The 24,969-nt window shown below is 43.4% G+C and overlaps 1 protein-coding gene across 2 annotated transcripts in view; it reads right to left on the minus strand.

Moving 5' to 3' along the window:
* The window catches only part of ROR1 (receptor tyrosine kinase like orphan receptor 1), a 450,818-nt gene that overhangs the window by 31,651 nt on the left and 394,198 nt on the right, over positions 1 to 24,969 (minus strand). For both annotated transcript variants that reach the window (XM_081486553.1, XM_081486554.1), the window contains 3 exons: positions 6,566 to 6,693; positions 4,161 to 4,478; positions 2,201 to 2,446 (listed from right to left, as the gene is read on the minus strand). In XM_081486553.1, the coding sequence (XP_081342679.1) occupies positions 2,201 to 2,446; positions 4,161 to 4,478; positions 6,566 to 6,693 (692 nt within the window). The remainder of the gene's footprint in view (positions 1 to 2,200; positions 2,447 to 4,160; positions 4,479 to 6,565; positions 6,694 to 24,969) is intronic.

A 24,969-nucleotide genomic window follows, 5' to 3' on the forward strand; every position in this document is an offset into this window, starting at 1 on the left:
AGTCAGACACAACTTAGTGACTAAACAACAACAACAAAACTTTCCCCAACCTCACTCAGTTGTGATGACCACAATATCTCCAGATATTGCTAAATGTTCCCTGGAAGGCAAAACTTCCCGTTTGAGAATCACTGGTATCGAACAAAGAGTGAGTGGCCCTAGAGACAGGAGACCTGGTTTCTATTAACTCATTTGTGTTCTTGGGTAAGTCCTACCACTTCCCTAGACCTTGGCTGTCTCATATGTTAAAATAGGGCAGGAAATTGCTACTTTATCTTTCATGATTTTTCTAAGGATGAAATGAGAAAAAAAGCAAATGCTCTAAAGAAATGCTATAAAAGTAGGATTCTGTATGATTACTTTGTTAGAGGTGGGCTATTGAGGGGCAATTACAAGAAGCCTCATCTTGGAACAATGGCTGATGCCGACCGACTCTCTTCTGTAATTCATACCCTAGGGAGCCGCTAGCCTCTCAGCAGCTGTTTATTGATCACATGTCAAGGATTCCCTGTTCCTTTAATGGATGTATTTGTGGCTTGGCCTGAGGAATTCAAAAGGAGCTGTTTTCTTTCAAAATGAAATGAAAATGTTCTTCCAAAAAAATTATTATTATAAGTGGTGAAAACTGGCTTGTCATCTGTAGATTTACCCTTCATCTAAATTTCTCTCTCACGTGACTAGAATTAACCAGTCCTCAGAATTCTGCAGATTGATATTCAGAAAGAAATATCTTAGGGTTTCCAACATCACTAAACTGATTAATACTATAATAATATACTGAGAAGCACTGTGATCGATTTCTGCATCAGCAAGGGAACATGTTTTGCTGTCATATCATGATATGGGAATTAGTGTACTGAAATCCAGAGGTGGAGCCTATTGTCATCCTTTTATTTATTTCTGAAAAATCTTTAAATGGGAAATAGCAGAGTGTCTGGGAAAAGAGCACGAACTTTGAGTTTGGTCGGAGCTATATGCAAATAGATGAGCGTTCAAGGTCCAATGCTATGAGCTATCTCATCTAGACATATACCTTGGTGGGATATGTTAATAACATCTGTCCCACAGTACGGTGATGAATTTTAAATAGAGATGAAGATGTAAAGCACGAAGCACCATGCAGGCACATGGTAGATAATGTAGGTGGTCTTTCTCTCTCTGTCTAAGGTCTGAAAGACTGTTCATGGGTTTCTTTCATCCCTCAGAGAGTATTTTCAGTCTGATTGCCTAAAGAATGCTGCTGAAATGAAAATCGATACTTTCTAGGTATCAAGTCTTGACTTAAGCTAATTGTAATAAAGCTTGAATCCGATTATCAGCAAATCTTCCAGCTCATGAGTAAATTATCTCCCTACTTCTTTATTTTTAAAAATTATATTCTAGTATAGTTGATTTATAATGTTGTGTTAATTTCTGCTGAGAGAAAGGGACGCAGTTAATACATGTGTATCTTCTTTTCATTGGATACTGAACATAGTAACCTGTGCTATACAGTAGGATTTTGCTGTTATCCAGCCAATATATACTAGTTTGCATCCGCTAATCCCAAACTCCCAACCCTTCCCTCCTACCTCCCTCTCTCCTTTGGCTACCACAAATCTGTTCCCTATGTCTGTGTATTTCCCTACTTCAGACGAGGATTGCAGTTGGAAATTATGGGTCAAAAGTCACCCACAGGACCATCATGGGTAACATCTCATTTCATGAATGATTGTGATAAGCTGCTTCTCCTGTACCTCCAGAGAGATGGTGCCTATTATACCCACTAACACAATGGCAGCAGGAATAAAAGCAGTTTCCTCCTTGAGAGTGTGCTTTGGTACCCAAAAAGGTATTTTCTGCTCAGACAGCAAAGTTTATATCTATCCTAGAAACAGTGTTAGAGATCAAACAAACATTATCAACCTCCTTTGCCCCCTTATATGATTCTCCTAAGGGAAGGGGCATAGAGCTGGGATCCTTTAAAGCAGGGGTCTCCAATCTCTGGGATCTAATGCCTGATGCTCTGAGAAGCTGATGTAATAAGAACAGAAATAAAGTGCACAATAAATGGCATGCCCTTGAATCATCCCGAAACCATCCTCCCATCTCCTGGACTGTGGAAGAACTGTCTTCCACAAAACTGGTCCCTGGTGCCAAAAAGGTTGGGGACCACTGTTTCAAAATGACTGAACCCATGAAAGGCAGTGATAGTATTTACCACATGCTGGGATGTCACACAGGTCAAACTTGTAGTTTTCATCCAAGGTGAAGCACCAGGGTGCTTCCTTCTGATTCCCCGGGTTGCGGCAGTAGGAGTGTCCTCCGTTCAGCTCTGGGAAGCGGAGGGCAGTGAAGGTGTGCGTGTGGGGATACTGGGAATTCCAAGGCTGGCACTGGCGCCCTGATTTGGTCACACTGACGGTGCCCCGGTAGTCCACGCCTGTGCTATTATAGCACTTGTGATCTGAAATACACGAAAGAAGAGCCCAAACTGTGAGAAACAGAGACGATGCTGGAGCTCCTGGCCAGCAGTTTCTGGAGGGAAGACATGCAGTTACCCTCACGGCCGAGGCTTCCCGGCTGGTCGGGACCACGTGGCAGTCTCCTGCGTGCTGGGCTGGGACACAGAGCAGACCTTGCAGTGACACTGCTGGGAGGACTTACAGCTTATGCTTCAGGAAGGAAACCAGTCTCCACAATTATTTTTGATATGGAACACAGAAAAAAATCAGAACTGGGGCAGGATCTGGGGGCACAGGAGCAATTGCCTAGTGAATGGTGCAGGGACTGTTCTTTCCATTTCTGCTTGGTGACCTTAGACATGAGATAGATGATAGGTCATGGGATAAAGAATGTAGTCCTCAGAAGATGTTCCTTAGCAGCAGTGCACTAGGGGTTTCCGACAGGAGTTTGGCCATCGCTATGCTGATACACTGGACATCTTCAAGAAGCAGGTCCTATTAAATCCTCCTTCCAGGAGCTGATGCTTGAAACCATGGCAAAAATCTATTAAGCGGAAATAAACTGAAATCTGGAGGGGTAATGATAAGATGAGAGTAATAATAGTAATAAGGATGGTATTGCTATTATATGTTAAGCATAGTTCTAAGCATTTTAGGTGCACTAACTTATTTAACTAATAAAAGAGTTAACTACCAAAAGGAAATGAAAACATTACCAGTAATGTGTAATACAGATGGATGGGAAATGCACAGAAAACAGTCTTTTGTTTGTTGGCAGTGAGAGGATGGAGGCAAACTCCCATACAGCTAGCTAGCTAGATAGTGGTATAATACAATATAATGCAATTTACCATTAATGTATTTAGAACATTCAAAATATTGTGCAACCTTAACTACTATCTTATCCTAGAACACATACATCATCCCCAAAGGAGATCCTATGCTCATTAAGCAGTCACTCCACACTCTCCCCTAGTCCCTACACTTGGCAATCTGCTTTCTATCTCCATGGAATTGTCCATTCTGGATATTGTAGACAAATGAACTCATACAATGGTGTCTGACTTCTTTCTATAACAGTCTTTTTAAGGTTCAGCCATATTATAGCATGTAACAGGATTTTACCTCTTTTTATGGATAAACAATATTTCATTGGGGAAGATCCCTTGGAGGAGGGCATGGCAAACCACTCCAGTATTCTTGCCTGGAGAATCCCATGGACAGAGGAGCCTGGCAGTCTACAGTCCATGGGGTCCCACAGAGTCAGACACGACTAAAGTGACTTAGCATGCAGCATGCAATATTTCGTTATGTGGATATGCCACAATGTATTCACCTACTTACCCACTGATGGACATTTGGGTTGTTCCCACTTTTTAGCTATGGTGAATAGAGCTGTTATGAACCTTTCTGTACAAGTTTTTGTTTGAACACCCGTTTTCAATTCTTTTGGGCATATATCCAGGAGTGGCATTACTGGGACATACAATAATTCTATTTTTAAGTTATTAAGGAACCAGTAGCCATATTTTTAAATTATCATCTTCATGTAACTTTTTGAAGAATGGCACTGCATCTTACCCACTGGAAGCTCAGCCGCCACATGGTATCTGGACCACTGGGAAGTAATCTGACAATCAACACAAATTATTACTGAGGATCAAGGTCCAGTTTTCCTGGGGCTGCTGGCACAGAAGGTCAGGGGCTACCACCTACTTTTATTGATGGGATCCGCCATGGGAATTCCAATCCGGATACAGTTTGCAGCTTCGGGACTCTCGGGCTGGGGGAGATCTTCACAGTTTGGCAGTTTCAGCCTCATCAGTATCATGGGATTTGATCTCGCAAAAATGTACTCTGTTTGACACAGGACATTTTCCAGAATTTCACATTCATCACGACACAAGTCCCGGGGCTTTGGGACCGACGAGGTTTCATCACAGTAGGGGAAGGCGTAGTGGCACAGGGAAGGGATGGCGAACTGAGAACACTTATCAGATAAGTGACTGGAGGTGCCGATCATGGTGAAGGCAGCTGGAAAACAAACACAATTATTAACTCCCAGGGGCAGGGTTTATCTCCCCTGGTTATCCAGTCAACAGATATCAGATGTAAACACACATTGGAAGGAATCTGCTGTACTCAAACAGACAAGGCCAAGAGAAGGAGATTCATTTCAGATGTCTAAGCAGCTTACTTTCACTAGCTTGAAAAAAGTAATTTTGACCACAAAGTTTAAAAAAACAGGATTAAGTTACATATGTACCGTTTCCTAATAAAAAGAATTAATTAGGTTAAAGTACAATATATTTTTCATTTTTACTACAAAGCAACAGAACTTTGTGTTTCATCCGGTACTTTTTATTACTTTTGTGAGGCTTCTAAAACATTTGACAGCTGTAGGGCAGAACTTGCTTTATACAGTGGCTGAGCCCAATCACAGGATTTATTTAGTTTTGTGTCTTGCCTCTCAGTTGTTGGATGACTTTGGGGAACTGGTTTAATTTCCTTATAATTTGAAGACTTTTGATCCCATCTTCTGAAAATGAGGCAACTCATTTGAAAGTTCTCAAAGAGCACAACTCAGTTGTCCAGTGTATATTGTAGAATATTAGTGGTTGCTTTGCCTAATCTCTTATCCCCCTACCAGCCTTTGCACACTTCTACTGACAAGGAGCTTATACTCACAAGGCAGCCTGTGAAGTTGTTGGTACACTGTTTCCCAAAGCATGTTCCTCAGAACACTAATTATGTAGAATGTTAAAAGTGTCTGAGAAACTGGGGTTCCATAGCTAAACAAGTTTGGGAAATGCTAGGTTAATCAAAGTTAAATGGATTTTTTTAAAAAAAGAAAAAACTGTAACACTTTCCAGTAAGCTGATGTCCATTGAAAATGTCCAGGAGAGGATTATTATAAGTGGGTGACCAAATATTTATATATTTATATCAGAACCTCCATTTATTTTTGTGAATACTTAGTAAAAAGTATGTTCAAGTGATTTTTTATTAGGTTGAACTGTATCTTCTATAGCTTCTCCCTACCAGTCTTGCCTCTCTGGAATTTCACGGACTTTCCTCGTGAAAGCCTGAGAGATTTAGCAACTGACAAATACATCTTCCTATAATTGCTTCTTCAGGTTAAATAATTCCCCTGGCCCCCTCTTAGTTCCTTCAAATTCCTCTTGGGACATAGTTTCTGGGCCGTTGGCTATTCTATGTGTCTTGGGTTCATTCTTGCCTCTCTTAAATCATAGGGTTGCCAGCTAAACTACAGGGCATCTGAATTTCAGGTCAAGATTTGGGACATATACTAAAATATATCAGATGCAATGGGGTGTCTTATATTTTCAGTGCTAAAGTTGGAAACCTTATTAGAATTTCAGAAAAGCCACTTTAATGTATTTAATGTACAGGGCACCGAGGCATAATAACTACACTAATGGGAGAGACACAGGCTGCTGTAACCATCCGAACAAGGTATACAAAATCGTGCACAGTGGCCAACACTACCTACCTCGTATGTGCTAGGTAGTAGTTCAGTATTAGATTTCCATTAAAAAGATACTTTCAATTCAGAAAAGTGAAGGGTAAATAGAGAAAGCTAGAGCAGGAAGAGACCCATGATCATCTCACCTCCTCACTCACTTCACAGATGAAGAAAGAGATTTCCATGGAGAGTAAGACTTTCTCTGAAGTCACACTAATGGCAAATTGGGATTAGTATCCAGAATTCTAACTCTAAATTCATCCACTTTCAGTTGACACAATGTTATTTCCAAATAGTAAGCTCTGTGAGGGCAGACACATACCTGGCTTATTCCCCACACCATCACATCGCCCGTGCCCAGCCCAGGTCCTGGTATGCCAAAAGCACTCAATAATATTTATTGAGTGTTTGAATGAAAGTGAGACTTCTCAAAGCCTCCTTTTCCTCTAAGGGTAACCTTTAATAAATTATTCTAATGTAAATTTCAGAGCAGAGATTATATCTCTGGCTTCTTTATGGCCCCGCTCCTAACCCCTATGCCTTGACTAATCCTTTGTCAAGAGAAAGGCTCAATAAAACTTCTGGGGAGAAAAACTGTTATGCAAAGTATAAATATAATTTCATTGCTACCAACCTGTGATCTGATTTTCTATTTCCCCTTGCATGTGCAAAGACTCCATGTAGACAGTGCGGTTGCCAATAAATCTTGCACAGGCAATCCCTCTGTACGGCTGACAGAATCCATCTTCTTCGTACTCATCTCTGAAAACAGAGCATAGACATAAGGTGGTGCGGGACACACACGCAGTTGGCGCTGACTGCGCGATGCCCCAGACAGTCACTAGGGGGCGCAGTCGGGCACAGTATCCTAAAGACTGGGTTAAGGAATCTGGCTTCCTCCTCAGTTGGATCCACCGCTTAAAACATCTGTTGGTCACATTGGTCAAGTTTCCTTCACCTCTAGAAATATCATCCTGAAGCACAAAATCATCCTTAAATGTGGGAGAAAACACTTTTATTTTCGCAGCTGGTGGTGGGCTGGAGGATGATGTAGTTGTAAGAGTAAAGAGGAAATGAGTTGGAAATCTGGGCACATGTTCTACAGTTTTTTGTTTTTTAAGCACAGATTATTTCTGTTTCATTTGCTACAAAGGGGTGGGCACATTACCCCAAGCCCTAATCAGACTGATATGTCAATTAGGAAGCCCCAAGGAGTGAGAAGCTGGGTGCTGGGGGAAAGAAAGCTGAGGGCAGTCCAGTTACGTGACTCCTGCTTGAGACCCATCACCTCTACCCTGCAGAGAGTGTCCATGGCAAACTGTGGACTGGGCAATCTCAGATCAGTCACTAAGTCCCAGGAAATGCAGAGAAAATGTCAATGGATACTTGCTTTCGTAAGTTCCTAAAGCAAAACAAAATCTTAAAAAAAAATTTTGTTGCCTCATGTTATAATAATAAAAGGGAGGGCACAGATTTTATTCTGAAGATAAAGTGAAAGTCATGTCCGACTCTTTGCGACCCCATGGACTTAGTCCATGGAATTCTCCAGGCCAGAATACTGGAGTGGGTAGCCTTTCCCTTCCTCCAGGGGATCTTCCCAACCCATGGATAGAACCCAGGTTTCCCGTATTGCGGGTGGATTCTTTACCAGTTGAGCCACAAAGGAAGCCTAGGAATACTAGATTGGGTAGCCTATCTCTTCTCCAGAGGATCTTCCTGACCCAGGAATCGAACTGGGGTCTCCTGCACTGCAGGCGGATTCTTTACCAACTGAGCTATGAGGGAAGCCCCATTCTGAAGATAAGGGGATACCAGAAAGTGATGTGATTAGTGACTGTGGAGCAAATGGCTGGAGATCCAAGGCTGAAGATTAGGACCCAAGATGGCAGGCTCAGCTTGAAAGGACAGAGGCCAAAATCTCCCACTTGGGCCTATGATAAGCACAAGACACCAGAGTACAAGATATCAATCTGCTTCTGAAAGGCAAACTACAGCCAAGCAGAAGGCTACCTGCCAGGCTTATGGTCTGACTTCTACCCTGGATGCTCCTCCTCTGTTAACCTGGCTGGAATCAACATCTTGCCTGAAAGAAGTATCATTTTTTTTTCCTCTTTGGTTTCTTCTAAGTTAAAGTACTTTAGAGCAAAAGTCAGGAGAACAAATTCTCCTGCTGGATTTAGCATTTGCACATCCTTAGATGTGATTCCCTGGTGGCTATGACAGTAAAGAATCTGCCTGAAGTGCAGGAGGCCTGGGTTTGATCCCTTGGTCGGGAAGACCCCCTGGAGGAGGAAATGGCAACCCACTCAGTATTCTTGCATGGGAAATACCATGCACAGAGGAGCCTGGCGAGCTACAGTCTATGGAGTCGCAAAGAGTCGGACACCATTGAGTGACTAACACTTTCACTTTCTTATCCTTAGGCAACCTCTCAAATACTCTAAGCTATGGTTTTCTTATGTATAAGATGAAGATAATAATCCTCCCAACGCCTATAGATCAAAGTCATGTTGCTGTTTGTTGTTTAGTTGCTAAGCCATGTCCCTTTGCATCCCCGTAGATCAGCCTGCCAGACTCCTCTGTGCATGGTATTTCCCAGGCAAGAATACTGGAGTGGTTTGCCATTTCCTTCTCCTGGGGATCTTTCTGACCCAGAGATAGAACCTGTGTCTCCTGCATTGGCAGGTGGATTCTTTACTGCTGAACCAAAGTCATGAGGACACTATCAAACTGTGTAAAAGCTTTAAAAAAGTGCTACACAGAGGTAACATATAATTATTATCAAAGCCCTTACAGTTACCAAGAGGGCTTCCCTAGTGACTTAGAATCTGCCTAGAATGCAGGAGACTCAGGTTTGATCCCTAGGTTGGGAAGAACCCTTGGAGAGGGGAATGGCTACCCACTTCAGTATTCTTGCCTGGAGAATTCCATGGACAGAGGAGCCTGGCGGGCTACAGTTGTCCATGGGGTTGCAAAGAGGCAGACATGACTGAATGACTAACACTAGCAGGTATCGAAGAAGATATTTAAAAGATAATTATTTGCTAAGCTTCTCCTTTGTAAAATCAGCTGTGTTCATAGCTCTGGCCCTGGACTTCCACACCTGAGGGTTCAGGGAGGGAGTCTAGAAAGCCCAGTAGAATAGGAAACCATGTCAAAAAAATCTGATAGAGCTGATCCTTAAAAGACACTCGTTTTCAGCTGCTTTCTACTCCCTATTCACTAAAACAGTCAAGTTAAAGGTGGAGATGGGAGCAGTATCTCCACTTTAGTCCCCCAAATAGTTTGCAGTGCAAAGCTCTTAAAAACGTAAACTTTAAGCACACATACAAATGAATATATCATACACCTGACATAAAGACATTGAAATTTTAATGTTGCAAAATCCTGCAAGCACTCCACATGTTTACTTTCATAAATCCTAGAGTAATGTTGAAGCCTTTTTGGCTTAAATTTTACTTGGGTTGTAAAATTAACCCCACTTTTATTGGGTAACTAATACCATAAACCTATAGGGAGAAAGAAGTTTCTTGATGACCCAGCCTTGGATCTTGAAAACTGAAGTCCTGAGGCCAGAAAGTACCCCCACACCATCACCCCCCTGCTGTTATAGATGATGCTATTCTATCCCTAGGCATTAGCAGAGTCCTGGATTTTTAAGGTGTCATTATGAGAACACTTTTTCCTCCCCCACATTAAACTCTCAAGGCCTCAATTCATATCTCTTGGGAGGACAAAACCCTGGAATTACCCCCAGATATAAATCCCTGACCTACTGGGAGTTCCCATATTTTATGTGTGAGGCTTAGGCTAAACTTCTTACCACCTTTCCAATTCGAGATTCTAAAAAGACCCTTTGAATACTGTTTTTCAGAATAAAATGGAATGCAATTCTTTGGCTGCCTATTTCTTATCGAGGGTTTTAGATCTGCAGGTGTATTACATTTTTTATTGTGCCCAGAATTCTTCATCCTCTGACCAGTCTCTTGGGGACAGATATAAAAAACAAACCAAACAAACAAAAATAGTATGTAATGTCATCTGCTAGGAAGTAGTTCTCAGTCCTGGCTGTTTATACCTTCTCCTTAAGAAGCTTTTGAAAATTCCAATGTCCAAACCCCACCTTGGACCTATTAAATCATAGTCTCTGGGGATGCAGCTTAGGTATTCATGCATTTTAAAAAGCTCTCAGGTGATTTGACTGTGGTTGAGAACCACAGCACTAGAAAAACAAACATGTATTAAGTGTCTGCCACTCTCTGTGCTGAGTACTATGCTAAGTGCTTTCTTCAAAGTAGCCCCTTGTGGCATTATTATCCTTATTTATCTGAGTGAGAGACTCAAGTTCAGAAAAGTTAAGTAACTGGCTCAGACTCACAAGGCCAATAAGTGGAGGAGCTAGGATTTAATCACAAAATTCAAGTTCAAGCTTGACTACCAGGCTATAATAATGTTCTGCTTTTCAATCCTACTTTAAAGTAAATCAGCCTAATAATAAATAAGAGGATTTATAATGAGCCTTTACTCTGTTCCAGGCACTGTTGAATTTCATTTACATATAAAATCAATATTAAGTCATTTAATGCTGACAACAGTTTTATACAGAAGGTGAAGATGTAAGTGTTCCCGTTTTACAGATGAGAAAACTGTAGAATCAGAAAGAGCAAAAGAACTTGTCCACTGTGACACAGTAAGCAGAAGAACTAGATTTGCCCCCAAACCTGTGCTTGTAACCTTGGTACGCAACTTCCTTCCAAATAGTTGCGTATAGGAGTTTTTCCACTGCTGTAAGCAGGGGCTTTCTACTGTGAAGATGTTTTGGTGTCTGCTGGACAGAGGAGCCTGGCGGGCTACAGTCCAAAGGGTCACAGAGTCAGACACAACCGAGTGACTGCGCACACACACATGCACAGGTGGCGAAAAGGTTTTCTTTTAAACGTCAAGTCACAATCTCCTTTCATCCTTTCCATTTTTCCTGCCAGCCGTGGCTGGAGGGGAACAAACGCTCCTCCAACATTAATCAGCTTTATGCCTTTCTCCAGCTCACACTTCTTTCATCGCTGATGTCCTCCATGGTTAGCAAATTAAAAACATGAAGAAGCAAGGCCGTGAGAGTACAAGGGCGCTTGCAGTGAGCATGCCCGTGGCTGCGTTCTGGGGAGAAGAAATGCACACTAGGAGAGGGCAGATGGAATTCTGGCCATCCATCCATCACAGCACCTGGCATCAACATGCGCCAGCTACCTCGCCATGATGTCAAGACGCTGGAGTGCTTTGTGATGGGCACTCATGATTCTTCTAAAGGTAATTTAGTTACTGGGTTGCCAGCCCCTACAACCTTCCATATTCGCTGCCAGGTGATAGGGAAAAGCAAACACCGTTTGCCCCCCACTTCCAGGGTCTCCCCCTTCCCCAGAGCAAGGAGCAGATGAGGGGTGGTCACACAGGGCTGAGAGTGATGGCGACCAATGTGCCAGCAGTAGGAGCATCCACCCAAGAAGCACCGCAGACCAAGAATGGGGAACATGCTGCCCATGGGAGTTTGACAGTGACTGTGGGAGTCAATGGTTACACACTGCTGGGCGAACTTCTTGGGTCTGGAATAAGGCTCTCAAGAGTTCTCCAAAAATGAGAACAGTGAAGTGTATAGTATGGGGCCAGGGAAGCCCAAGATGTAGTTTTTTGAGAATGGGGACCAGGAAAGGAAAAGAAAGGATGGGTGGGTGGTTAGGTGAGGTATGGGGACTGAAAGGATGCAGAATACCCCAAATGGATGCCAAAATGGAGTTGTGCCAAGTCTGGACCACGAGAGTCCCGCTGTGTGCTTAGTCCCTCAGCTGTGTCTGACTTTTTGTGACCCCATGGACTGCAGCCCACCAGGCTCCTCTGTCCACTGGGATTCTCCAGGCAAGAACATTGGAGTGCCCTCCTCCAGGGGATCTTCCCAATCCAGGGATTGAACCCAGGTCTCCCATGTTGCAGGCAGATTCTTTATCCACTAAGGCACCAGAGAGGCCAGCTAGTGCTCTTTAGTGCTTCCGGGGGAGCGGGGTTTCCGAAGGGTGCCTCAGTTTAAGGGAGAAAAGAGAGAAAACGCAACTGTTATATACATGATTTCAAAAGAAACCCTTAATATGTATAGAGAAACTGTGGAAATCTGAATGAATCTATACATTACTTAGTAGTAGTGAGCGTGCCTGTGCATGCTCAGTCATGTGTGACTCTTTTGAGACCCCTTGGGCTGTAGCCCGCCAGGTTCCTCTGTCCATAGAATTTCCCAGGCAAGAATATTGGAGTGAGTTGCCATTTCCTTCTCCAGGGGATCTTCCTGACCCAGGGATTGAGCCTGCAACTTTTGCATTTTCTACATCGGCAGGTGGATTCTTGACCACTGTGCCACCTGGGAAGGTAAGTAGTAGCATACCGATGGTAATTTCTTACTTCTGATAATAGTACTATATTGATGCAAAACATTAACATTAGGGGATAAGGGAATATGGAAATTCTGCACTACTTTTGCAACTTTTCTTAAACATAAATATTTCAAAATAAAAAGTAAAAGAAAAAAGACAGACTTACAGTTATACACATATCCCCTTCCTGTTGAGCCTCACTCCCCACACAGAAGGAGGGGATATAGGTATAATTGTGACTGGTTTGAGTTGTTTTACAGCGGGGATCAGCACAGTATTGTAAAGTAATTATCCTCCAATTAAAACATAAAAAAAAGAAAGAAAGTCTTACAAGAAGGTGCGGGGATGGGAACCTTATTGTATATAGATGAACAGGAGATGCTATGGTGTGAGGGTATGAGGAAGGCCTTCAGATGACCTCAATTATTCCTTAAAACAACTTTATAAGAATCCCTCTGTGTATATGTACCACAGCTTCCTTATCCATTCGTCTGCTGATGGACATCTAGGTTGCTTCCATGTCCTGGCTATTGTAAACAGTGCTGCGATGAACATTGGGGTACACGCGTCTCTTTCAATTCTGGTTTCCTCGGTGTATATGCCCAGCAGTGGGATTGCTGGGTCATATGGCAGTTCTATTTCCAGTTTTTTAAGGAATCTCCACACTGTTCTCCATAGTGGCTGTACTAGTTTGCATTCCCACCAACAGTGTAAGAGGGTTCCCTTTTCTGCACACCCTCTCCAGCATTTATTGCTTGTAGACTTTTGGATAGCAGCCATTCTGACTGGTGAAAAAAATACATTTGAATCGGTTCTACTGAGATGGATGAAACTGGAGCCCATTATACAGAGTGAAGTAAGCCAGAAAGAAAAACAACAATACAGTATACTAATGCATATATATGGAATTTGAAAGACGGTAACGATAACCCTATATGCGAGACAGAATAAGAGACACAGATGCATAGAACAATTTTATGGACTCTGAGGGAGAAGGTGAGGGTGGGACGTTCTGGGAGAATAGCATTGAAACATGTATATTATCATATGTGAAACAGAACACCATTCCTTGTTCGATGCATGAGACAAGGGCTCAGGGCCGGGGCAATGGGATGACCCAGAGGGATGGGATGGGGAGGGAGGTGGGTGGGGGGTCCAGGAAGGGGAACACATGTAAACCCATGGCTGATTCATGTCAATGTATGGCAGAAACTATTACAATATTGTAAAGTAGTTAGCCCCCAACTAAAATAAAAAATAAAAAAAATAAAAAAATAAAAAAGATTTACATTTAAAAAAAAAAAAAAAAGAATCCCTCTGGACCTATCCCTGGGTGGCTGAATTCTCATCATGAACAGTTCACTTATTTGTGATTGGCCTACTTCTAAATTCAAGTACTTCCAGGAGAAATGACCTACTTAGGAAGAGCTCAGTATTGATTGATTTTTATTAGCTGCTATGAGCACTTTCATCTCTGTAGAAAGTTGTATACAAGGAGGGCAGGGCAACTGACTAGAGGTCCCTGTGTGAAGAAGAAGGCAATCTTCCTGACCTTGCACTTCAGTCCAGCGCTGGCTGACGGCGGGTGAGATGACCGAGAAGGCAGACCGTGAGGGAGGGGATGGGAGTCTGGTTCATCAGTTACTAGTTACAAAGGGATCTTTTCAAAACACAGACTTGGAGCAGGTCATTTCCTGCCTAAAATTCATCCTAGTTTCCGACTCACCACAGTTACTTGCTGCAGTACACAAAGCCCTTCCCTAGTTCCTGCCCATTTTTTCAGCCTCATTCCCAGTCTGATGAGCCTGTGAATCTGATGATATCAGCCATGCTGCTGTTGACCTTGCTCATCTCAAAACAAGGAATGCACTTTGCCACCCCCCTGGCTTGATCTCTTCTCTTCCTGAGGCCTGGAGCGCCCTCCATCTTCCTTCTCACCTTGTGATTGCCTTTATTATCAGGTGCTCCCAATCCCTCCTTCCCAAGAAAGTTAGTCACTGCCTACCCCACACTCCCGCCCACCCAGCACCTTTACCGCACCACTCCCACAGACTTCTGAATTCATATTATGTTTGTCTGCTAAGTGATCCCCTTAGCACTACTCTAAGGCAGGGACCATGTCTGGCTTGGCTTCACAACTCCAGGGCCTGGGACAGTGCACAATGCCCAACTCAGTCAAGTGCTGAATGAGGGAGAGGGTGCTGCTGAGAGCTATCCCCACCCCCTGCTCCACTGTGCACAGACTGACCAGCAGAACTGTAATAGACCTGATAGATGTGCAGATGACCTAGCCTGGCTCATAGATACAGACCCTCTCCATACCAGTACGACGTTTCAAACTGGAAACCACTTTCTTCTGCACCAGATTTTACACTGGGGCATGGCAGGCCTTAGTCAGTTGAATGGATCCTTACTGATGAGTGAGGCCCTAAAATGTTCCCCTATGAGGTACTAAGACCAGTTAAAACGCATGTCTCTCCTTAGGGGGAAGAGAATAGACTCAAAGGCACTTTGCTAACTATAAAATCTCACTCAAAAGAATTGCAAACAAATACTTGTACACAAATGTTCATAGCAGCCCTATTCACAATAGCCTCAAGGTAGAAACAACCTCAAAGGTTCATCAATAGATGAACGGATGGACAAAAGTGGTAGATACATACGGTGAAAATTATTCAGCCACGAAAAAGGCATGAAGTACCAAAGCATGCTACACTGTGGAAGAACCTTCAAAACATTATGATAAATGAAATTAACCAGATGAGAAAGGCCACAGAGTAAATGATTCCATTTATATGAAATTTCCAGAATAAGTAAATACATAAAGATAAAAAGCAGAGTTGATGGTTATCAGGAACAGGAGGAAGGGAGGAATAGGGAATAACTACTCACTGGATGTAGTTTTACTTTGTTGTGATAAAAATGTTCTGGAATGAGAGATGGTAGTTGCACAGCATTGTATATATATTTGCTGCTGTGGAATTGCTCACTTTTAAATGGTTAATTTTATGTGAATTTTATCTCATTTTTTTTAAGGAAAAAAATCTCATTTATACCCAAAGGACAAGGTAGAGGGAACAACAGTTGGAATTTTAAGCCTCAGAACTGGGGAGAGATTTTTGGGATTGTTTTTAAGCAAACTCACTGGCCAAAAGTACTGGCAATTTACACAGTCCCAGCAGGTTTCTTTGTTCTGATTCTCTTGGTTCTTCAGCTGGAATGCCAGAGACAGTGCTCTGCAAGCCCACAGCTTGGCAGGCTCAGAGGGGACTGACTGCCTTGAGTGAAATCATCCAACACTTCTGAATTTACCCCACTTGGCACCTCTTATGAGTCCTATTTTGAGCCATGGAGATGAAATCCCATCAAGATGCCTGTCCCCAGAGCCCCGAATCTTGGTCTAAAGGAAATCCATCACACAGTTCAAAGAGATGTAGTACTCCTAATTATGCTCCATTTAGCAAAGGGTGGGTTCTTTTGTCTCATGTGGGAAGTAATTTCACTTTACCAATGCAAATATAACTGGTAAGCTGTATTTGTTTTCCCAAAGACCATCATGCTTCCCTGGTGGCTCAGATGGTAAAGAATCCACCTGAAATGTGGGAGACCTGGGTTTGATTCTGGGGTTGGGAAGATCCCCTGGAGAAGGGAAAGGTTACCCACTCCAGTATTCTTGTCTGGACAATTCCATGGACAGAGGAGCCTGGAAGGCTACAGTCCATGGGGCTGTGTGGCTCAGACAGTAAAGAATCTTCTTGCACTGTGGGAGATCTGGCTTTGACCCCTGGGTTGGGACGATCCCCTGGAGGAGGGCATGGCAACCCACTCTGGCATTCTTGTCTGGAGAATCCCCATGGACGGAGGAGCCTGGCAGGGTACAATCCATAGGGTCGCAAAGTTGGACACAACTGAGCGACTAAGCACGGCACAGCACAAAGACCATTATGACCAAAAGTGGATGGGAGGTATCCCTTTTTAAATCTGTGAATCAGGCCACATCTTAGCTAATCTGGTTAGAGCACAGCCACGGCAGATCCACACCCACGCTGCTTCCCAGGAAAGGCAGTAGTAAGCTTGGGGCTGAGTGCAAAGCTTCCCATTTCAGAGGCTGGGTTCTCTCTTGGGAGGCAAAGTCAGATCTCTTAAAGGGGAAAATCAGGTCCATCTTTTCACTAAAAGGGGGGATACAAGATAAAATTAAGAATCGATGTAAGGGATGCAGAATTCTCCAATATGGATAAAAGCTCGGAGACACAGAAACTTGAAGAATAGAATATAATCTGACGTGCTCTGAAAAAGTTGCTGCCTCTCCAAAATCACCTACTTCCTTTTCCTGAGACAGCTTTAAGCCTTGAGGCATCCTTGGTTAACTGCCAACCAAGAGGAGAGAAAATAATTTAAGTCACATCAGCTTTAACTGCATAGACCTTGGAAGAGACGGCCCTTGGAGAAGAGGCATCAGGATAAATATAAGTGGAGACATGGAAAGCGCTGACTGGAGTGAAGGAGAGAAGGTGGCCTTGGAAGGAGAGCTATAGGGGCCACTGAAAGTATGCTTTGCCTCAGGCTGGCTGTGGTGGAGAGATTAGAGGTTAAATATGGGATCCCAGTGTTATCTACCACACTCTGTTTTTAAAGATCCATCTGAAAGTGGGCATCAAAGAGGGTAACGTGTTAACATACTTGACCTTTAAGATCAGCTTTCAAAGTGAGCCAATCAAAGCATGTCAGCCCAGAGGGGTGATGACTCACAGAGAAGACTTCATCCTACAAGGCTGAGAATTCAGCCCACCCTAACAGCCAGCCCTTCTCTTACTGGGAATGCCTTTGTGAACACGAGCAATTCCGAGGTGCCTGTGTCAAGTAACATGTGCTGTTGCCCACACCTGGACACTGATCATTGTTAACATTTATTTCCTTAGCAAAAGAGTCCCTTGCTCTTTCTCACACCACTTTTTTGCTTTAAAAAATTAAATAAAAAATTTTAAGTTTTTTTTCCCCTCTTGGCCATGAACCATTAAAACAAACAGATGAATAACGCTCTGTCATAGTTTCCAGAGCAGCACATAAGAGTTACTTGTGTCCAACTTAGAAATGGGAAAGTATTGGCTTTGCTTCATAGAGATGTTTAGAAACACGAGGGTTGCATTTCACTTTGGAGAAGGAGCAGAATTACCCAGGTTTGTATCTCATGAGGGTAATTTAAGCGAAAATTACACATGTAATAGATTTTATTCCTATTTAAACACACATTTGAAATGATAAGACTATACAAGTACGGTATTTTTAAGAATATGGAAGGTCACTACTAAGAAGAATGAGTGACTTCTGCCCCCTCCTGTTTACTGAGGTTTTCGTGGTGGGGCAGCCTTGCACGTTCTAAGAAGCTCTTGGGTATTTGACTTTTCCTCTGATGTTGTTGTTTAGTCTCTAAGTTGTGTCTGACTCTTTTGTGACCCCATGGACTGTAGCCTGCCAGGCTCCTCTGTGCATGGGACTTTCCAGGCAAGAATACTGGAGTGGGCTGCCATTTCCTTCTCAAAGGGATGTTCTCCACCCAGGGTTGAACCCACATCTCCTGCATTGGCAGGCGAGTTCCTTACCAGTGAGCCACATGCGAAGCCCATGAAGGGCCTACTTAGCCCCTAAGCTTAGGCTGGCGCTGGGAGGGCACAGATGGATCTTGGAGCCCCCAAGTTCTCACTAGAAACCTTTTGGATGTTCTTTGGCAGTTCTCCAAATATTAGGTATTCAAACTACACTCTAAATTTGCCCATTGAGAATAATGGAAGTTCAGAATAATATGACATGCACACATAGCAATCTGGTCAGATTTTTTACCACAATGTTTCTAAGATTGCTTTGATATTTTTTTCATTTTTCTTTTATGCCTAAGGCCATGGATTGAAAAAAAAAGAGAGAAGGTTTGTGGAAAGAGCAGTAAAGGGAACTTAGGGACTTCTTAGGAGGGTTTTGATTTCGTCTTAATACTCAGAAATTGGGTGAAACTCAATCCCCCATTTTTGCTTTTGTTTTGTCCCAGCTTTGTTTCCCATTCCTTCTGCTGATGGCAGTTAGGGAAGAACACTAGACTCCATAAAAAGCTATGGTGACTATAATGCCTCCCCCAACACCAAATAATGCAATATAGAGGTGCTCATGGTCAAACATAAAAAAATATACTCATTAAAAAAATGTAAAGAGGCAGAAATTCACATGAACATAAAGCCTGATTCGTGATGCACTAAATGGGAACATGGTAACTGAACAAGTGGTATCTGTTGGACAAAGGATCTCTGGGACAGAGTTGTGAAATCCAGTGGGTTGTTTAAAGAGAAATGAGGAAAGAGGGTGGATTTGTGGTGGTGCTTTAACTAGAATGTGACAGTGGAGAGCAGAGAGGTCTTATAACCTTGGCATTGAGATACCAACAATATCCCTGTTCACCAGGACTTTACAGTTTATGGGGGAGAAACACGAGGGTGATAAACATCACCTTCATTCCCCTTTACCTCCTTCTCTCTTCCTATTTCTCCTTTTCCACCAAGTTTGTTGAAGCCTTGTGCTGAAAATAAAAGAAAGGGTATCTAATTGAGGCTGGGAAGGCTTCTAGAGGAGGTGATAGCTTCAGAGAGGAATAACTCAACAGATCATAGATTAAATGGTATGCCACCAAGATAAGTGGAGTTGAAATCAGTGAGACTTCATGGGACTAATGGTGGGGGCAGGACAGGCCCAAGGGGAGGGTCCTCAGCTGCTCCATAGACTCTGCTTCCTTTCTCATTGCCGTGAGTGGACCCTCTGTGCTCTATTCTAAGGCCCAACGACGATCAGCTCAAGCACATGGACCCGATCCTTCTCACCTATCCATGGGTTGCTCTGGCAATTGTCTCTTTTCTCTGCTCTATCGCCATTCCCTCCTATCTCTACTGGATTATTCCCATAAATACCCCAATGTGCTACAATATCTCCCACCTTAAACTCTCTGTGGCTCTGTTCGGCTACCTGCACATTTTCGTGCTCCCTTCTATAGGACTACTCCTCTCTAGGATGTCTGCACCTGCTTTCCCCAATTCCCACATTGGCTCTTAGACCCACCCCAATCAGGCCTTTGCCTTGACATTCCACTGAAAGAGCTCTTGTCAAGGTCAGTGGTCTCCATGACTAAATCCAATAGTCAAGGTCTTCAACGTTATTGACCTAGCAGCAGCATCTGACACAGCTCATCACTCCTTGAAATGTCTTTTTTTCACTCAGCTTCTAGACATTGTTCTCTCTTGGTTTTCCTTTTACTGCTCTGGCTGTGCTTTCTTCATCTCCTTTGCTAGTTCAAGATTTTAGTCACTGAGAGCCCTAGATTTCAGCACTCGGACCTCTTCCTCATACTCTCTCTCTCTGCCCACCTTCCATCGCCCAAGCTTGAAATGGCCATTTCTGTACTGAGGACTCCCACACTCTTATCTCCAGCTGAGATAACTCTCTGAACTTCAGCCTCCCTATCTCCCCTTGAGTATCTAAAAGGAACTCAAATTCAACATGTCTAAAATTGAAACCTTTATTTCCCCCCAAGACCATTCTGGAACTCTTCCTCCTCCCCAGGAAATAACAATTCCTTCCTCCAGCTACCCACAGCAAAAATTATGACTTTCTCCTTGATTTTACATTCTCTCACAACCATCTCCAAACCATCAGCCCATGCTTCCACCTTCTCCTTCAAAACCTATCCCAAACCTACCTTTACTGCTACCCTCTGGTTCAGGCCACCATTATCTCTGCATGAATTTTTTTCCAGTATATTCACAGCTGGGCTTCCTACTCCCGCTCTTAGCCACCCTCCCCAGTCTGTTCTCAGTCTCCCTCTCAGCAGCTGGAGGGATCCTTGTAGGACCTAAGTCAGTGTATGTCCCTCCCCAGCTCAAACTCCTCCAAAGATTTCCCTTTGCATGCTAAGGACACACAGGAGTCCTTACAATGTCCTTACATAGTTTTCTGCTGCCCCTATTGCTTCTCTGACCTCATGCCCACCACCGTCCTCTGGCCCTCATCTGATTATTACCTATTACATTTAGTATCATCAGACAGATTCTGTACTGATACATTTAATTGTTTATATAAACACTTCCTGGGAACAGCAGCTGTGGTCTGGTCACTTGTATGTCCTCATTGCCTAGAACAGCACTGAGTGTCAAGCTGTTGACAGTGTCAACACAATAGATACAGACAAGTTTAATGAGTGAATTAAATCTCTCCCACTTTTTTTTTTTCCCCACTTTTAAAAAATACTTTAACTTCTGTGTGGTGGCAACTGAGAGGAACCTGAGTTCATCTCGCAACCTGAAATTTACAGTTTCTCCATTTCCCCACCCCAGCCACTCAACCTCCCCATGCACTTAGTTCTGCTGAGTGGAAGACACAAAGAACGGAAGGAAGGGAAAAATGGGCATCCTTTAAGAGGAGCAACAGTTTAACTGGAAAACTAAATTGGCTTCCAAAGTACTTCTTAAATTTGACTCCTCTCCTCCCTCCAGAGGGCTTCTCTGATAGCTCAGTTGGTAAAGAATCTGCCTGCAATGCAGGAGACCCCAGTTCAACTTCTGGGTTGGGAAGATCTGCTGGAGAAGGGATAGGCTACCTACTCCAGTATTCTTGGGCTTCCCTGTGGCTCAGCTGGTAAAGAATCCACCTGCAATGCAGGAGACCTGGATTTGATCCACCCTCTAGGCTCAGGCACCCACCACCCCTCAGCTGATGACTCCCCTAACTGGGAGACCAGCCTCTAATCTTTTGCTCTTCCAAACCCACCCTCCATGAAGCTGCCAAATGGCATCTAAAATGGAAATCTGTGTCCTCCCTTTGGCTGGCAATTTTCATCAACCACACGCTATCCTCAGGTATACAATACTGGCTACTTCAATGTTAATGAGATTGCTGCTGCTGCTGCTGCTGCTGCTAAGTTGCTTCAGTCGTGTCCAACTCTGTGCGACCCTATAGACGGCAGCCCACTAGGCTCCGCCATCCCTGGGATTCTCCAGGCAAGAATACTGGAGTGGGTTGCCATTTCCTTCTCCAGTGCATGAAAGGGAAAAGTGAAAGTGAAGTCGCTCAGTCGCCCGACTCTTAGCAACCCTGTGGACTGTAGCCTACCAGGCTCCTTCATCCATGGGATTTTCCAGGCAAGAGTACTGGAGTGGGGTGTCATTGCCTCCTCCGATTAGTGAGATTAGACACCCACAAACTTCTTAGCTAATTTAGTTTTCAAGTTAAAATGGTTCCCTCTTCTCTTTCTCCTTTCTTTCACTTACCTTCACAAGTTATCAAGATTGTACTCTTTCTTCAACAATATTCTCATCATTGAAGTGAATTAAAAAAAGAAGCATGACCTTTGACTTAAAGCTATGAGTATCATTTGTAACCATAGCCAGGTGTTTATGAAAATAGTATATTGCCCCAAACCAGAAACAGCCAGCAAAAAGGCAGGAAGGCAGGATGGATGCTTTCTGTGCAGGAACCATGTGCCAGAAACTGTCAAGTTGGCAGTATTTTCTAGTTGAAGAAACCAAGGTTCAGAGATTAAGTAAGTTTCTTGCCTAAAGCCTTAGGCTTCACTCTAAATTTCCTGCTGTTTCCACTATAAGAAATACTACAAAGCTAACACAAATATATGAAAATATGTACACGCATGGTTTAATGAAAAAGAAACTCCAAGCAGTATTTGCACAGATATGCTGCTATGTAAGATGGTTATATGTATACAGACGAGGAAGGAGTTCAGATGGAAAGAGTCAATCTTGATTTTATTGAACCACGTGTCCTCCAAATTGTCCCAGTGCTTAGCAATGAGATAGCCATTCGTTGAGAAACGTATTGAGAAAACAAGCTCAGGAAAAGGTGTTCAGCTGTGTGTATGCTTCTTGGACTTAGCAGTAGGGAGAGAATTTTGTAAACAGCAGTTGGTTTTCTGGAGGAGAAGAAGGTGGCAAAGTTGAGGGAGATATCAGAGAGGAGGAAGATGAACAAAAGATTCCTCCCAGACAGTCTGGCTTGACACAGGGTCTCTCTATTCAGCAAGGAGTGTTCTCACTTCCTAGAAGTTGACTGGAAAAATGCTGGCCAAGTAAGTTTCAAGTTTCTTTAGGGTATTACCTAACAAGCAGGTTGCTGGGACTGATCTTGGCACAGCTGAGTGGAAAAGTCACCGGGCTGGAAATCAGAAGACCAGGGTCCTTGGTCCTGATTTGGCTGCCAACAAGCTTTATTTCTATGTAACCTTGGAGAGGTCACTCACCCTCTTTTGTCCTAAGTTATTCTATCTGTATAATATAGAAGTTGAGCCATCTGATATGCTCCTTCCAATTCTAAACTTTTAAGGTTATTCTAGTCTAAGCTCTCATCATGTCCCATCAAGACGATTGCAGTAACCTTCTAATGTGTCTCTTGACCTCCATTCTTGACCCTGTAAATTGATCTTTCACACCATTGCAGAATGAGCTACCTGATAGCTAGATCAGATCATCACTTTCTTACAACTACAGTCACTCTCCACTGCATAAATTTCCCTGGTGACAGTCCATTAATGTGTTAATAGCACATTAATAGAGGTCATAAGACCCCTGAATGTCCAGTCTATTCACCTCTCTAGTCCATCTCCTGTCATTGCCCTCCTCAAGCTCCAGGCCCTGGTAATGAAGAACAGCTTGTAATTTCTGAAGGGGCTTCCCAGGTGGCTTAGCAGTAAAGAATCTGCCTGCCAAGGTAGGAGATGCAGGAGGCTCGGGTTCAATCCCTGGGTCAGGAAGATCCCCTGGAGGAAGAAATGGCAACCCACTCTAGTATTCTTGCCTGGAAAATCCCATGAACAGAGGAGCCTGGCAGGCTACAGTTCATGGGATCTCAAAGAGTTGGACACAACTTAGTGACTGAGCGTAACAACAATAACCTACTTTCTGAACATACCACACTATAAGTGACATTCACACCTTGGCTATTTCCTTCCAAGAAATGCATGCTTACCTTTCTCCACCTGGCTCACTGTCCTTCATCGTTCCAGTTCTAGTTCAGGCTTAGCTCTTTTAAGATGCTTTCCTGAACCCCCTAGATTAGTCCATGAGAAGATCTGCTCTCTCCCACCTCCTGCATTTATCATTAGACTATGATTCTTTGTTTTGAGCTGTGTGTTCCTCTACCAGGCAGAATGTTCTTGAAGTGCAGTGGCTGTTCTTATTTTTCTTTGTGGTCTTTGAGGGAGATCCCCAACCTCATTCCTAGCAGAGCCCAGTCCATTTAACCTGGTTTGCCAAAGGCACCCAATAAATGTTTATGGAATTGCACGCTATGCTTTCTAGCTGTGGCTGCACAGACTTCCTTCAGCCTGTAACGCCAGCAGCCTTCAGCAAGCCCTCCTTGGAACACAAGCCCAAAAGTGGACCAAGGCAGGTTTCATCCCTATTTCTTAAGTGCTCTTAGTCAACTCCTCCAGAGTCCCGCCACCCCAGATTTGTGAGCTTCAGAGCTGGCAGGTCAAAGGCAGCCTCTGCACTCCCCACTCCCTTCCACCTTGTTTTCTCTAAGCAGAAACAAAAAGGCGCCCAAGTGCCAGAGATCCAGGTTGCTGCTCCACAGGACTTGCAGGACAGCATCATATCTGACTCCATGAGGGTATTATTTTAAGCATTACTAAACACCCCTAACCTATCGACTCCTGGCTTTGTAGTCATTTCCAGTTGGAATGTCTTTAGGCTGAAAAAAGACAGGTTTGTGAGAAGACATAAACATCTTTGGTGAGAGGTGACATATGTTTTCTCCTAGTGAAAGCAAGCCACTCCTGTAGACTGCAGTTTTTTGGACACTGCATAAAATACATCTCTTAGGCAATTAATTTCCTGGCAGGATTTGAGTGAAGCAATTACTCCATGTTTTTCTTTGTCATCATTCGAAAGTTTAACAGGGTATCTATCTCCTTTATTCGTGTCTGGAAGGCCAAAGACTACCTTGAAGCCTCTGCGGCAAATGTATGTAAAAACACTTAGTGTTCACACGTTTGATTTAAATATTGACAAATTTTTTCATTAGTACATTAAACCCTCAGCTTTATTCATCTTAAATGCTTTCCAGGAGAGTGACTCCTCCATTAGCATGACTCCCAGTAACTCAATACAAACTTTGTAAGCGGGTGAACCACGGAACCTGGTAGTCTATTGTGCTCCTATTCTGCGGTGGAGCAGCTGTAACTGGTTATGAACCAGCGCTGGAAATAGTGTTTGGAGTTTTCTTGGCAGATTTCTTACATCGTTATTCAATATGAACTGCAAATCATATGCTCGTAGTTATGAAAATGTCAGGAAACTCCTAGTGTTCATGCTTTGTTTGACAAAGCTATTTTCGAGTCGTTTCGGAAGGCAGGGGCATCCAGCATTTGGGATGGAGAGGGAACAAGTGGCCCCATCCCCACCTTCCCAGCGGTATTTGAGAAGTTGGTAATTCAGGGCTAGATGACAAGAGCTCAACTCTGAACTGAGGGACCGTCTCAATTAGCACAGTCTCAATTAGTCCAGGATGTGTGTCAGGGCTACTAGAGGTCTAAAAGGAAATGCAAGAAACTTGTTCACTTCTTGCTCAGTTTGGATCA

This window comes from Giraffa tippelskirchi, chromosome 5 (assembly GCF_054371585.1).
Source record: "Giraffa tippelskirchi isolate mGirTip1 chromosome 5, T2T-mGirTip1v1.2.pri, whole genome shotgun sequence".
In the NCBI taxonomy this organism is placed as follows: domain Eukaryota; kingdom Metazoa; phylum Chordata; class Mammalia; order Artiodactyla; family Giraffidae; genus Giraffa; species Giraffa tippelskirchi.